This window comes from Staurois parvus, unplaced genomic scaffold (genome assembly GCF_062004578.1).
Source record: "Staurois parvus isolate SC_StPar_1 unplaced genomic scaffold, SC_StPar_1.0 ptg002258l, whole genome shotgun sequence".
Classification (NCBI taxonomy): domain Eukaryota; kingdom Metazoa; phylum Chordata; class Amphibia; order Anura; family Ranidae; genus Staurois; species Staurois parvus.
In genome coordinates this window covers 316,361-331,629 of record NW_028320054.1, presented here as the reverse complement: position 1 = coordinate 331,629, position 15,269 = coordinate 316,361, and the positions used below count along the sequence as shown (strand labels likewise).

Sequence of the window (15,269 nt, the reverse complement as noted above, 5' to 3'; positions counted from 1 at the left end):
TGGGTCTGCTGGTAAAATGCTCCAGGTTTTAAGGAAGTCCAGGCCTGCCTCTAGATTTTTAATATTATAGGTTCTGCCTTGATGACGCACTATTAGCTTAGTGGGGAATCCCCATTGATAGGCCATACTGTGATTTCTAAGCGCTTTTGTGATAGGTATCATTTTCTTTCTGTTAGCAAGTGTGGCCTTGGATAAATCCGCATAAAGGCGCAAATTCGCATGTGAGGATGGTATTGGAGGAGGGTTCCTGGCCGCCATCATAATTCTTTCCTTAATATGGTAGAAGTGTATGCGGACAAGCACATCTCTAGGAATAGTTGCAGACAAGAAAGAAGGCTTAGGTAGGCGATGTGCTCGATCGGTTATAGCCTCTACTTCAGTGAGTGTGGGGATTAGTAGCTTGAAAAAATAATGCAAGTATGGAAGTAATGCCTCGTTAGATACCGTTTCAGGAATTCCTCTAATTTTGATGTTATTGCGGCGTGAGCGATCTTCCATATCGGCCAATTTGAGATTGATTTGTTCGATATCTAACGTGTGTTCCGCATGGGCATCAATCAAATCATTGTGCGCTTCTACTATATCCGCTATGTTGGTTTCAATATGGCGGATCCTGCGGTCCTGTCTTTGCACCAGAGTAGTGATTTGGGCCAATGGTGCGGAAATATCATTATGCAAAGTTTGGCGTAGTAATGTCAGCATATTCTTCATACAAATTTCAGTTAGCGGTTGGTCAGATACTGGGAATGCGTCTAAGTCAGACATGTTTGAAAATGCTGGTTGGGGCATAAAGTTTAGGGCCTGGGATGCATCTTCAGGGTCTCTGTCAAGCCGAGGCTTAGATTTTACAGGGCTGCAGGACGTGGGTGACAGTGGGGGAGACAACTCACCCGGGTCCCCTGGGTATAGTTGATGCCTCAGCCTGGGATCCACATGCTGGGAGCTGTAGTCCCCCTCCTGGCTTCTGCTGTCTCCCTGTGCATCCTCGTGGCGGCCGCCATCTTGGATTCCCGGCTGAACGGCCGGGAAGAAAAACGTTAATTTCCCTGGTTGCCCCGGGCTTTTTTTCCTGCGGGGCATGTCTAGTGGGCTGCGGGCACCCTCCGTGGTCAGCTGTCTGATGTCGGTTTTCCCTGGGGCCGTAGTGTGCCGCGTTAGTGCTGGCGGATGGACGGAGCTGCAGCTACAGAGCGTCCATCTCCGAGCCGGCCGCGCATGCGCCCCCCTCATCGGACATTTTTAGAGCTGGTTATTGGACATTGTTAGAGCTGGTCATCGGACATTGCTAGAGCTGGTCATCGGACATTGTTAGAGCTGGTTATTGTACATTGTTAGAGCTGGTCATTGGACATTGTTAGAGCTGGTCATCAGACATTGTTAGAGCTGGTCATCGGACATTGTTAGAGCTGGTCATCAGACATTGTTAGAGCTGGTCATCGGACATTTTTAGAGCTGGTCAACGGACATTGCTAGAGCTGGTCATCGGACATTGTTAGAGCTGGTCATCGGACATTTTTAGAGCTGGTCAACGGACATTGCTAGAGCTGGTCATTGGACATTGTTAGAGCTGGTCATTGGACATTGTTAGAGCTGGTCATTGGACATTGTTAGAGCTGGTCATCGGACATTGTTAGAGCTGGTCATCGGACATTGTTAGAGCTGGTCATCGGACATTGTTAGAGCTGGTTATTGGACATTGTTAGAGCTGGACATTGTTAGAGCTGGTTATTGGACATTGTTACAGCTGGTCATTGGACAATGCTAGAGCTGGTTATCGGACATTGTTAGAGCTGGTCATTGGACATTGTTAGAGCTGGTTATTGGACATTGTTAGAGCTGGTCATCGGACATTGCTAGAGCTGGTTATCGGACATTGTTAGAGCTGGTAATTGGACATTGTTAGAGCTGGTTATTGGATATTGTTAGAGCTGGTAATTGGACATTGTTAGAGCTGGTTATTGGACATTGTTAGAGCTGGTCATCGGACATTGCTAGAGCTGGTTATCGGACATTGTTAGAGCTGGTAATTGGACATTGTTAGAGCTGGTTATTGGACATAGTTAGAGCTGGTCATCGGACATTGTTAGAGCTGGTCATCGGACATTTTTAGAGCTGGTTATTGGACATTGTTAGAGCTGGTAATTGGACATTGTTAGAGCTGGTTATTGGACATAGTTAGAGCTGGTCATCGGACATTGCTAGAGCTGGTTATCGGACATTGTTAGAGCTGGTCGTTGGACATTGTTAGAGCTGGTTATTGGACATTGTTAGAGCTGGTCATCGGACATTGCTAGAGCTGGTCATCGGACATTGTTAGAGCTGGTAATTGGACATTGTTAGAGCTGGTTATTGGACATTGTTAGAGCTGGTAATTGGACATTGTTAGAGCTGGTTATTGGACATTGTTAGAGCTGGTCATCGGACATAGTTAGAGCTGGTCATTGGACATTGCTAGAGCTGGTTATTGTACATTGTTAGAGCTGGTTATTGGACATTGTTACAGCTGGTCATTGGACCTTGTTAGAGCTGGTTATTGGACATTGTTAGAGCTGGTCATCGGACATTGTTAGAGCTGGTCGTTGGACATTGTTAGAGCTGGTTATTGGACATTGTTAGAGCTGGTCATCGGACATTGCTAGAGCTGGTTATCGGACATTGTTAGAGCTGGTAATTGGACATTGTTAGAGCTGGTTATTGGACATTGTTAGAGCTGGACATTGTTAGAGCTGGTTATTGGACATTGTTACAGCTGGTCATTGGACAATGCTAGAGCTGGTTATCGGACATTGTTAGAGCTGGTCATTGGACATTGTTAGACCTGGTCGTTGGACATTGTTAGAGCTGGTCATTGGACATTGCTAGAGATGGTCATTGGTTGGCCATTGCTGCTGAGACTTTCTTATGGATGGTCATCCAGGATATTTAGGATTTCATGGCTAGTGTCTGTTTAGAGTCACCCATACCAAAGCCACCTACCTCTACTATATCATCTCCACAGCCCTACAAAGACTCCAGGGCTACTTTATTGAGGATTAACATAACCAGCCTTATAATTTTACACCGAAGGAGGAAATTCACAGAGATGTGCCCTCCACACTTATGTGTATGCAGACATTGGTGTTTTCTTGCACATTATATAATTTTTTTATTTGTATATTATAAATGTTTATTGTATTTTTAAATTATAAATTTAATTTATTAAGAAAATTGACAGAGAACATTCTGAATAGGTGCTTTCCGTGGTGCATAAACCTGCATAACATAGGATAAGCCTTTGAACTATTCACATTCAGAAAATTCAGCATGTCCTGTAATGTTATTATTATCTGGGCGCAGTCCTTGGAGGGGACCTCAGCACTGCAAGGCAAGAGTGATACCTACTCAGTTAGTGATCAGCCCAGCAGTGGCACACACATGTAAGAAGTTGCATTTCCATGTACTGTTGGGATTCCAAAATCTTCAGGTCTGGTTGGGTAAAGATCTTCAGTAGGTGACATCAATCTTCTCAGATATGACCGTCCGTTTTTTTATTTCCACTGTTGACCAGCAGAGAGTGATTATGTGTAATACTTCCAACCACCAAAAACATGGAAGTAGTTGCATTCTATATTCTGTCCTCAGTTCCTCCCGAGTTCTCACTCTGATAATCAGCGTCTTGTATAGAAATGTTATTTTCTGCTTTCGCTTTTTTCTTACACTACAATGTAAAAAAATAGATAATGTTATTGATAAAAAATGCAATGGCAATGTAAGGATCAGGCATTTGTGTAGAAGGATGTAGTATTTTTACTAAATTCCTTGTGTTTCTTTAATTCTGTGGGCAGCAGTGGGCTGCAGTTCATCCTACCTATAACCAACGTGTTTCTCTAATTCTCTAATTATAGAGTGTATTTTCTCTGCCATGTGTTGTTTGAACTTGCTCCAGCAGGGTGTGCTAGAGAGGTATCTTTCTGTGTTATGGGTGTTTGATAGCCTGGCCAATCAGTAGGTCTGAGGAACTTGCTTCTGCATGTTATGAGAACTAACCCCCTGATGAAGCCACGTGATTGGAGGCGTAACGCGTAGGGGAGGGGCTACGTCATCACTCGGAGAGGAGCTGCACAACACGATAGACGGCAGGTGTATGACTCAGAGGCCAGCAGAGGATTTCCAATGGGATATTGCGTTATTTAAACCTGTGTAATGTGAGTTTAATACTTGGATGGTGGGAATAAAAAGTTTTAAAAGGTAAAGCACTATGTCCTCTATTTCTTCCTGCATGCGGAGTAACACAAGGAGAGGATAATTAGGAGGTCTGAGATAACAAAAGGAGTGTGTAATCCCTGAGGGGATAATCAGCCACCAGAGGATACATCCATTACTCCTAAAGGAAGGATCTCCCAATTTTACCAGCAAAAGTATATGTCCAGCAGGTTCCAGGGAAAGTGAACGGAAAGCGTGTATAGCCTAATTGCAGGCATCAAAGGAGGTGAGCGTACATCTTCACTATTTGAAGGATTCACAAAAGTCACAAATTGAAGAACAACAAGCACCAAGTCACTATATACAAACAATTGTTCATTCAATGGGACTATTATTTTGATGATATTTGGATTCATACTAATCACTACTAATTATTTATGAGCATTTGGTTATTTTTTATGGGGATCATTTAAATGCGTTTTAGTTGAGTGTTATTAGTTGGTTTATTATTTTTGTTATATTAAATGAGGGTATTATGAATATAAATGAAATTGAGGGTATTAGTAAGTACATAATGTCACTAATAGATGATTTATGAGCACTTGGTAAAATATTTTTTTAGAGGAGTATTTTATGTGGAATTATTTTGATATTTATTTGGAGGAGATTGATTAGTTGAAATTATCTATTTAAATATTTTTTGGTATTTATACACTTTTATTAGTTATTTGTATCATAATTTGAATTAATTTAATGGTAATAATTTAATTATTATTCATTGAGAAGTATTTAGGAGCGCAACATATATTTGTAGATGAGAACTAATAAATATCTTCCCTCTGGCTCTTCCCTTGTGAGCTTTTGCAGTGATGATGCCAGCCTGAGAAGTAAATCTCTCCTAAACCTTGTGCCTAGCCATAGAAGGAAGCAGCGATCTTCCCTTCTGGGAGGGCCTACTGAAGATGTTTGCTGCTGGAAATAAAGCATAAGACTTAGAAGAAACAAGCTGCAACTGTATCCACTTATGGAGATGTGGTAAATGGATGAGTGAGAAGGTATACACAGGGACCTTCCTATATATGCCTATCTTAAAAGAAAAAGACTGAGATATCACTAGAACCTCAACTACCAAGGAACCAAAGCTCTGAAAGAGTCCAGTCAACATAGTCTGTGATTTAGAAGGTAGCCAAGATGTAGGCAGGTGCAGTCTACTTTCTTCATCGCAGGTGGCATTAAAACACAGTGGCAATGCAGAAGGGGATTAAGTCAAGAGGAACATGGTTCATCTGTAGTTTCCTGGGTCACTGGGGAAGCTATCTGATTGGATGCTGGCACCCTATGTGACTCTGCTGGTCATCTCGGGTTGTGCAGAGTCTATTTAGGACCCTGGTCCCCAGGCTTGTCACGCCCTTCACATGTGGTCAGTGTGGGGACAGATAAGCCATCTGTCAGGAACAGTAATTAGCAGCAGGGAGAGGTTCCAGATAAATAGGAAAAGAGAAGAGACCTTCCTGGAAGCCTTCTCGTTTCAGTAGGGATGGCCAGGCTGCATTCCACCCCTCGAGACAGACTCCATCGGTGCACCCGACACCTATTGTTATATTCTTCTGTGCAACATTCTGTGAGTGCGCCCGGTTGGGTTATCTTCTCGCTGGGTAGTTGTGCCTTATTGAACTTTAAGTTCAATAGTGTTCTGTTACTGCAACCACACCACGCTGCACCCCACACCACGCTGCACCTCCCCACAAACAGAAAGACTTAGAAGAGTTTACGGTCAAGTTTAGAGTATGAGATCCAATGTATTTAGAATATCCTGATCTGTACCTCACCCCTTCCCTATATTGCCATGCGCAATAAACTTTTAAATCCATTAAATTGACCGGCACCCATTATAACATGTAGACAAAAGGACCACACCTGTGATGAGTGTTTCTGGGTATTTTTAGTAATTAAATGGACTAAGAGCCCTGGTTTAGTGGCTGTTTGATAGCTTTTTTGGCACCATTAGATACCAGAGTCCTTTTTCGGATAATAAAGACAATTTAACACAAAGTAATGGCTTGAAAATATATACAGGTATGCATGCAAATCCTTGTGTGGGTGCAGTGGCAGCAATGGTCAGAATGCACGTTGGGTTCAGTGGTGGTGAGTACAAGAGTGCACACCTGGTACAGTAGAAACAAATGAGTGCCAAGTGCTTGATTCTGTGTTGGCACATTGGTGTTCATTGCAAGAACGCATGTTGGTGCAGTAGAGGGGAGTGTCAGCATGGAGGGTCCTAAGCGTTGATGCACGAGTGACAAAAGTGGTGGTGCACACTCAAGGGCAGAGGTCCAAGAGTATAAAGCCATCCAAAATGATAATAATCAATGGTCCTGGAGTTCACCACTGAAATTAACACTTGGCATGTGAGCAGCAGAAGCGTTACAGTGGGGATGTTTCCAGAACCCTCACCCCTTCTGTAGTATTTATTGTTTGGCTCGGTCATGGTGGGAGTTGCAGAGGTAACCCTCACATGGGTGGTAGCAAACTGAAAGGCATTCTCTATCTTTCATGAATGGGTTTTAACCGGCATATTGCTGAAGGATTTTGCTATGGCACATGTGTGTTATTGCCTGTGATGTCAGCAAATATGGTGGGGATAACTCACGGATGCACGGTGGTGACATGAAAGGCACGCACAGGCGGTCATTGCCATATCTTTAGTTGCCTAATTCTATTGTGCATGTATAGTGAAAGGCTGCGTGTTACTAAACGTGAGTGAGTTATCGTCACAGTACTGCTCATGCCCCGTGCCTTTGCCACAACCCACCAATGTTGCCATTAGTACAGAACCCAGAGGCCATCATGTAAAAGTTTGGGGGGGGGGAAGGTTTCAGTATTAAATATACAATATTGATGGGTGTACTCTCATATGAGTTACAGGCACTGCATAATAAGTATTGAATAAAAATGATTTGAGTAAAAAGAAAACATTGATATTATACTTTGTTTACATAAAATAAGAACGGCTTGCACCCCGATTTCTAATGCGACAAATATAAGGTGCTCTCAAAAACTGAGAGAGAGGACACTATATTTGTTGTATTAGAAATTGGGGTGCAAGCCGTTCTTCTTTTATGTAAGCAATGTATAGTAACGATGTTATCTTTTTACTCAAATAATAGTCCCACTTGTGGTTTTGTATATTTATAAGGTTTCAGTATTAAAGTCATATTTCCTGTATTTAGCTATACACACCTCTACCCATTGTCATTACTTCAACACAGACTAAAGCACCACACAGGATATAATTATTATTATACAGTATTTATAAAGCGCCAATAGTTCGCTCAGCGCTGTACATTACAAAGGGGGACAGAACATGTGACAGAACAATACCAATACAATGCAAAACATGAGGGGATTGAGGGCCCTGCTCTTTGGAGCTTACAATCTAGGAGGGAGGGGGATGGTGGTACAGGAGGAGATAGCTGTGGGGGATGGAGTGGTAGGAAGAGTGGGGGAGGTCGGTCAAGTTAGCAGGGGGTAGGGTAGGCTTCCCTGAAAAGATGGGTTTTCAGGGTGCGCCTAAAGGAGAGGAGAGTAGGTGATAATCTGATGGGTTGGGGCAGGGAGTTCCAGAGGATGGGTGACACCCTGTAGAAGTCCTGGAGGCGGGCATGGGAGGAGGAGACCAGGGAACTAGAGAGAAGGAGGTCTTGTGAGGAGCGGAGTGTGCGTGCTGGGTGGTACTTGGATATTAGGTCAGTGATGTAGTTCGGGGCAGTATGGTGGACAGCTTTGTACGTCAATGTTAGGATTTTGAATTTGATCCGTTGCGCAGTCGGAAGCCAGTGGAGGGATTGGCAGAGGGGGGTGGCGGAAACAGAGCAGTTGGAAAGGTGAATGAGTCTGACGGTCGTATTCAGGATTGACTGAAGCGGGGATAGCCAGCGGCGAGGCAGGCCAGTGAGGAGGGAGTTGCAGTAGTTGAGTCGTGATATGATGAGGGAGTGGATGAGCTGTTTAGTGGTTTCTGGGGTTAGGAATGGACGTATTTTGGCGATGTTGCGGAGGTGGAGTCTGCATGTTGCGGAGGTGGAGTCTGCACGAGTTTGTTAAAGATTGGACTTGGGGCTGGAAGGATAGGTTGGAGTCCAGAATGACACCAAGTACTCTGGCCTGCAGGGCGGGTTTGATATTGGCGTTGTTGGATGTGATGGAGAAGTCAATGGGGGGTGGGGTCCGGGCTGGGGGGAAGACAAGAAACTCGGTTTTGGAGAGGTTCAGTTTAAGGAAGTGGAGCGACATCCAGTCTGATATGTCGCTCAGTAGCTGTGTGATTCGGGCAGAGACTGAGGGGGTGAGAGATAGATTTGTGTGTCGTTGGCATAGAGGTGGTAGTTGAAGCCGTGAGAGTGTATGAGTTGGCCAAGGGAGGAGGTGTAGATGGAGAAGAGAAGGGGCCCGAGGACAGAGCCTTGAGGGACCCCAACAGAGAGGGGGAGTGAGGGGGAGGTGGTAGCATTATAGGTAACGCTGAAAGAGCATTGTGACAGGTAGGATGAGAGCCAGGAGAGAGCAGAATCTCTGAGGCCAAGGGAGTTATAACATAAATGACTTTTCACACCACCCAGAGATACTTCAGAACAGACAATGTCCCATGGAACAACACCGGGATTCTGATGGACTCCGGCACTGCCCAGCTATGTCCTCATACCGACCCATCCAACTGTTATATATCACATATACTGGACAATGTCAGATACGTACCCTGAGGATCCTCCGCTTCATCCATGGAGTGGACAGGACCACGGTAAGACCTACCAGAGCCAAAAGTATCAGCACCAGAAAACCGATGATGATTCCCAGGGATGACCCTGACAACACACTGGGGAAAAAGGACACAACACAGAACATGGCATAAAAACATATAAAGAAGAAGAAATAATACATAAATAAATGCCTTTAAATATTCAGCATGTAAGTGGCCAATTGGGAGAAGTTAGGTACGCGATTAATGGATTCACTATTTACTGGGCACTTTTCTTTCTCCAGAATTCTACCAATAAAAACACAGACTGTGTGACGGGTTTATTTGGTCAAAGCAATCATTTTAATAAACCATACCAATAATTAACCAGTATATAATCCAAAAACAGGAAGGGGGTCCCAATGTATTATGTATGTACACTGATCAAAAACATTGAAGGAACACTTTTTAATCAGAGTCTAGCATCAAGTCAATGAAACTCCTGGGATATGGATTTGGTTAGTTAAGTCTCAGAGGGGGTTGTTCATCAGTTTCAGCTGCTTTGGTGTTAATTAAATTAACAACAGGTGTACTAGATGGGCAATAATGAGACGACCCCCAAAACAGGAATGGTTTTACAGGTGAAGGCCACTGACATTTTTTTGTCCTACTCATCTTTTCTGACTGGTTTACACTAGTTTTGCATTTGGCTAGAGTAGCATGAGGCCATACCTGGACCCTACAGAGGTTGTAGAGGCAGTCCAACTCCTCCAGGATGGCACATCAATACTTGCCATTGCCAGAAGGTTTGCAGTCTCCCAGCACAGTCTGAAGAGCATGGAAGAGATTCCAGGAGACAGGAAGTTACTCTAGGAGAGCTGGAAAGGGCCATAGAAGGTCCTTAACCCATCAGCAGGACCGGTATCTGCTCCTTTGTGCAAGGAGAAAGAAGATGAGCCCTGCCAGAGCCCTACAAAATGACCTCCAGCAAGCCACTGGTGTGAATTTCTCTGACTGAACAATCAGAAACAGAGTTAATGAGGGTGGTCTGAGGGCCTGACGTCCTCTAGTGGGCCCCGTGCTGACTGCCTGGCACCATAGAGCTTGATTGGCATTTGCCATTGAACACCAGAATTGGCAGGTCCACCACTGGCACCCTGTGCTTTTCACAGATGAGAGCAGGTTCCCCCTGAGCACATGTGACAGACATGAAAGGGTCTGGAGAAGCCGTTGAGAACGTTATGCTGCCTGTAACATCATTCAGCATGACCGTATTGATGGCGGGTCACTGATGGTCTGGGGTGGCATATCCATGGAGGGACACACAGACCTCTACAGGATAGACAATGGCACCCTGACTGCCGTTAGGTATCGGATGAAATCAGTGGACCCATTGTCAGACAGGGGGTTCTGGGTTCCTCCTGGTGCAGACAATGCCTGGCATCATGTGGCAAGGGTATGCAGGCAGTTCCTGGAGGATGAAGGAATTGATACCATTGAATGGCTCTCATGCTCCCCTGACCTAAATCCAATAGAACACCTCTGGGATGTCATGTTTTGGTCCATCTGTTGCTGCTAGGTTGTTCCTCAGACTGACCAGGAGCTAAGTGATGTCCTGGTCCAGATCTGGGAGGAAATACCCCAGGACACCATCCGTGGTCTCATTAGGAGCATGCCCCAATGTTGTCAGGCATGTAAGCATGTGGGGGCCATACAGACTACTGAGTACCATTTTGAGTTGCTGCAATGAAATTTCAGCAAAATGGACTAGCTTGCTGTATAATTTTTTCACTTTGATTTTTGGGGTGTTTTTGAATTCAACATATCCAGATCAGTATAGATATCCAGCATGATATCTTTCCCCAATGAGATCTAATATGTGCCCCTTTCATTTTTTTGAGCACTGTATTATAAAAGGGAACAATCTTTCCTCAGTCAAACCCATCAACGTCATATTGAAAACACCATAAAATACCCTGGGAAGTTACACATCCACCACTGGACTCCATACCATCAGATGTTTCCTCCTTTATCAAAACCTTCTACTGATTTCCCAATGCCAGTGACTAGAGATGAGCGAATCGAAGTAGGCGAAGTGGAATTCGAGTCGAATATCGGAAAAATTTCGATTCGCGCCGAATCCGAAAAATAGCCTACTTCGGACGCGCGAATCGAAATTTTTCCGAAAATGGCGGCGGACATGTGCGGCGACGGAGCGGGGATGTCTGGGAAGGCACGCAGACAAGGCGCGCAGACCCATAATGCATTCCTTAATGACATGTGATCGCATCAGCCAATCAGCAGCCAGCCAGCCAGCACTGTGTAATGGTCGAGCTATAAACAGCGGCCATTTTGGAATTCTTCATTTGCCTCCAGTCATTGAACAGAGGCAGACCGCTCTGTACTAGGGACAGGGACAGAGTTAGGGCCACAGAAACGTTACTTGGGGACAGAGAAACGTTACTTAGGGACAGAGAACCATTACTCAGGGACACAGAATTGTTAATGAAGGCCACAGAATCGTTACTTAGGGACAAAGAAACGCTAGTTAGGGCCACAGAATTCTTACTCAGGGACAGACAGAATTGTTACTGAGTGCCAGAGAATTGTTACTTAGGGCCACAGAAACGTTATTAGGGCCACAGAATTGTTACTCAGGGACAGACAGAATTGTTACTGAGTGCCAGAGAATTGTTACTTAGGGCCACAGAAACTTTAGTTAGGGCCACAGAATTGTTACTCAGGGACAGACACAGAATTGTTACTGAGGGCCACAGAACTGTTACTTAGGGTCACAGAAACGTTATTAGGGCCACAGAATTGTTACTCAGGGACAGACACAGAATTGTTACTGAGTGCCAGAGAATTGTTACTTAGGGCCACAGAAACTTTAGTTAGGGCCACAGAATTGTTACTCAGGGACAGACACAGAATTGTTACTGAGGGCCACAGAACTGTTACTTAGGGCCACAGAATTGTTACTCGCACAGACACAGAATTGTTACTCAGGGACACAGAATTGTTACTGAGGGCCACAGAACTGTTACTTAGGGCCACAGAATTGTTACTCGCACAGACACAGAATTGTTACTCAGGGACACAGAATTGTTACTGAGGGCCACAGAACCGTTACTTAGGGCCAAAGAATTGTTACTGAGGGCCACAGAACTGTTACTTAGGGCCACAGAATTGTTACTCGCACAGACACAGAATTGTTACTCAGGGACACAGAACTGTTACTGAGGGCCACAGAACTGTTACTTAGGGCCACAGAATTGTTACTCGCACAGACACAGAATTGTTACTCAGGGACACAGAACTGTTACTGAGGGCCACAGAACTGTTACTTAGGGCCACAGAATTGTTACTCGCACAGACACAGAATTGTTACACAGGGACACAGAATTGTTACTGAGGGCCACAGAACCGTTAATCAGGGACACAGAATTGTTACTGAGGGCCACAGAACCGTTACTTAGGGCCACAGAATTGTTACTCAGGGACACAGAATTGTTACTGAGGGCCACAGAACTGTTACTTAGGGCCACAGAATTGTTACTCGGACAGACACAGAATTGTTACTCAGGGACACAGAATTGTTACTGAGGGCCACAGAACCGTTACTTGGGGCCACAGAAACGTTAATCAGGGACACAGAATTGTTACTGAGGGCCACAGAACCGTTACTTAGGGCCACAGAATTGTTACTCAGGGACAGACACAGAATTGTTTCTTGAGGGACACAGAATTGTTACTGAGGGCCACAGAACCGTTACTTAGGGCCACAGAAACGTTAATCAGGGACACAGAATTGTTACTGAGGGCCACAGAACTGTTACTTAGGGCCACAGAATTGTTACTCGGACAGACACAGAATTGTTACTCAGGGACACAGAATTGTTACTGAGGGCCACAGAACTGTTACTTAGGGCCACAGAATTGTTACTCGCACAGACACAGAATTGTTACTCAGGGACACAGAATTGTTACTGAGGGCCACAGAACTGTTACTTAGGGCCAAAGAATTGTTACTCGCACAGACACAGAATTTTTACACAGGGACACAGAATTGTTACTGAGGGCCACAGAACCGTTACTTAGGGCCACAGAATTGTTACTCAGGGACACAGAATTGCTACTGAGGGCCACAGAACTGTTACTCGGACAGACACAGAATTGTTACTCAGGGACACAGAATTGTTACTGAGGGCCACAGAACCGTTACTTGGGGCCACAGAAACGTTAATCAGGGACACAGAATTGTTACTGAGGGCCACAGAACCGTTACTTAGGGCCACAGAATTGTTACTCAGGGACAGACACAGAATTGTTTCTTGAGGGACACAGAATTGTTACTGAGGGCAACAGAACCGTTACTTAGGGCCACATAAACGTTAATCAGGGACACAGAATTGTTACTGAGGGCCACAGAACCGTTACTTAGGGCCACAGAAACGTTAATCAGGGACACAGAATTGTTACTGAGGGCCACAGAACTGTTACTTAGGGCCACAGAATTGTTACTCGGACAGACACAGAATTGTTACTCAGGGACACAGAATTGTTACTGAGGGCCACAGAACTGTTACTTAGGGCCACAGAATTGTTACTCGCACAGACACAGAATTGTTACTCAGGGACACAGAATTGTTACTGAGGGCCACAGAACTGTTACTTAGGGCCAAAGAATTGTTACTCGCACAGACACAGAATTGTTACACAGGGACACAGAATTGTTACTGAGGGCCACAGAACCGTTACTTAGGGCCACAGAATTGTTACTCAGGGACACAGAATTGCTACTGAGGGCCACAGAACTGTTACTCGGACAGACACAGAATTGTTACTCAGGGACACAGAATTGTTACTGAGGGCCACAGAACCGTTACTTGGGGCCACAGAAACGTTAATCAGGGACACAGAATTGTTACTGAGGGCCACAGAATTGTTACTCGCACAGACACAGAATTGTTACTCAGGGACACAGAATTGTTACTGAGGGCCACAGAACTGTTACTTAGGGCCACAGAATTGTTACTCGCACAGACACAGAATTGTTACACAGGGACACAGAATTGTTACTGAGGGCCACAGAACTGTTACTTAGGGCCACAGAATTGTTACTCAGGGACACAGAATTGCTACTGAGGGCCACAGAACTGTTACTTAGGGCCACAGAATTGTTACTCGGACAGACACAGAATTGTTACTCAGGGACACAGAATTGTTACTGAGGGCCACAGAACCGTTACTTGGGGCCACAGAAACGTTAATCAGGGACACCGAATTGTTACTGAGGGCCACAGAACCGTTACTTAGGGCCACAGAATTGTTACTCAGGGACAGACACAGAATTGTTTCTTGAGGGACACAGAATTGTTACTGAGGGCAACAGAACCGTTACTTAGGGCCACATAAACGTTAATCAGGGACACAGAATTGTTACTGAGGGCCACAGAACCGTTACTTAGGGCCACAGAAACGTTAATCAGGGACACAGAATTGTTACTGAGGGCCACAGAACTGTTACTTAGGGCCACAGAATTGTTACTCGGACAGACACAGAATTGTTACTCAGGGACACAGAATTGTTACTGAGGGCCACAGAACTGTTACTTAGGGCCACAGAATTGTTACTCGCACAGACACAGAATTGTTACTCAGGGACACAGAATTGTTACTGAGGGCCACAGAACTGTTACTTAGGGCCACATAAACGTTAATCAGGGACACAGAATTGTTACTGAGGGCCACAGAACCGTTACTTAGGGCCACAGAATTGTTACTCAGGGACACAGAATTGTTACTGAGGGCCACAGAACCGTTACTTAGGGCCACAGAATTGTTACTCAGGGACAGACACAGAATTGTTTCTTGAGGGACACAGAATTATTACTGAGGGCCACAGAACCGTTACTTAGGGCCACATAAACGTTAATCAGGGACACAGAATTGTTACTGAGGGCCACAGAACCGTTATTTAGGGCCACAGAAACGTTAATCAGGGACACAGAATTGTTACTGAGGGCCACAGAACTGTTACTTAGGGCCACAGAATTGTTACTCGCACAGACACAGAATTGTTACTCAGGGACACAGAATTGTTACTGAGGGCCACAGAACTGTTACTTAGGGCCACAGAATTGTTACTCGCACAGACACAGAATTGTTACTCAGGGACACAGAATTGTTACTGAGGGCCACAGAACTGTTACTTAGGGCCACAGAATTGTTACTCGCACAGACACAGAATTGTTACACAGGGACACAGAATTGTTACTGAGGGCCACAGAACCGTTACTTAGGGCCACAGAATTGTTACTCAGGGACACAGAATTGCTACTGAGGGCCA

The 15,269-nt window shown here is 44.9% G+C and overlaps 1 protein-coding gene across 1 annotated transcript in view; it reads right to left on the bottom strand.

Moving 5' to 3' along the window:
- Positions 1-3,120: 3,120 nt before the first annotated feature.
- Positions 3,121-15,269, bottom strand: part of LOC149431446 (uncharacterized) — an 86,994-nt gene continuing 74,845 nt past the window's right edge. The window contains exons 12-13 of the mRNA XM_089665595.1: positions 8,938-9,055; positions 3,121-3,697 (exon numbers count right to left, since the gene is read on the bottom strand). Coding sequence (XP_089521721.1) covers positions 3,605-3,697; positions 8,938-9,055 — 211 coding nt within the window. The 3' untranslated portion in view covers positions 3,121-3,604. The remainder of the gene's footprint in view (positions 3,698-8,937; positions 9,056-15,269) is intronic.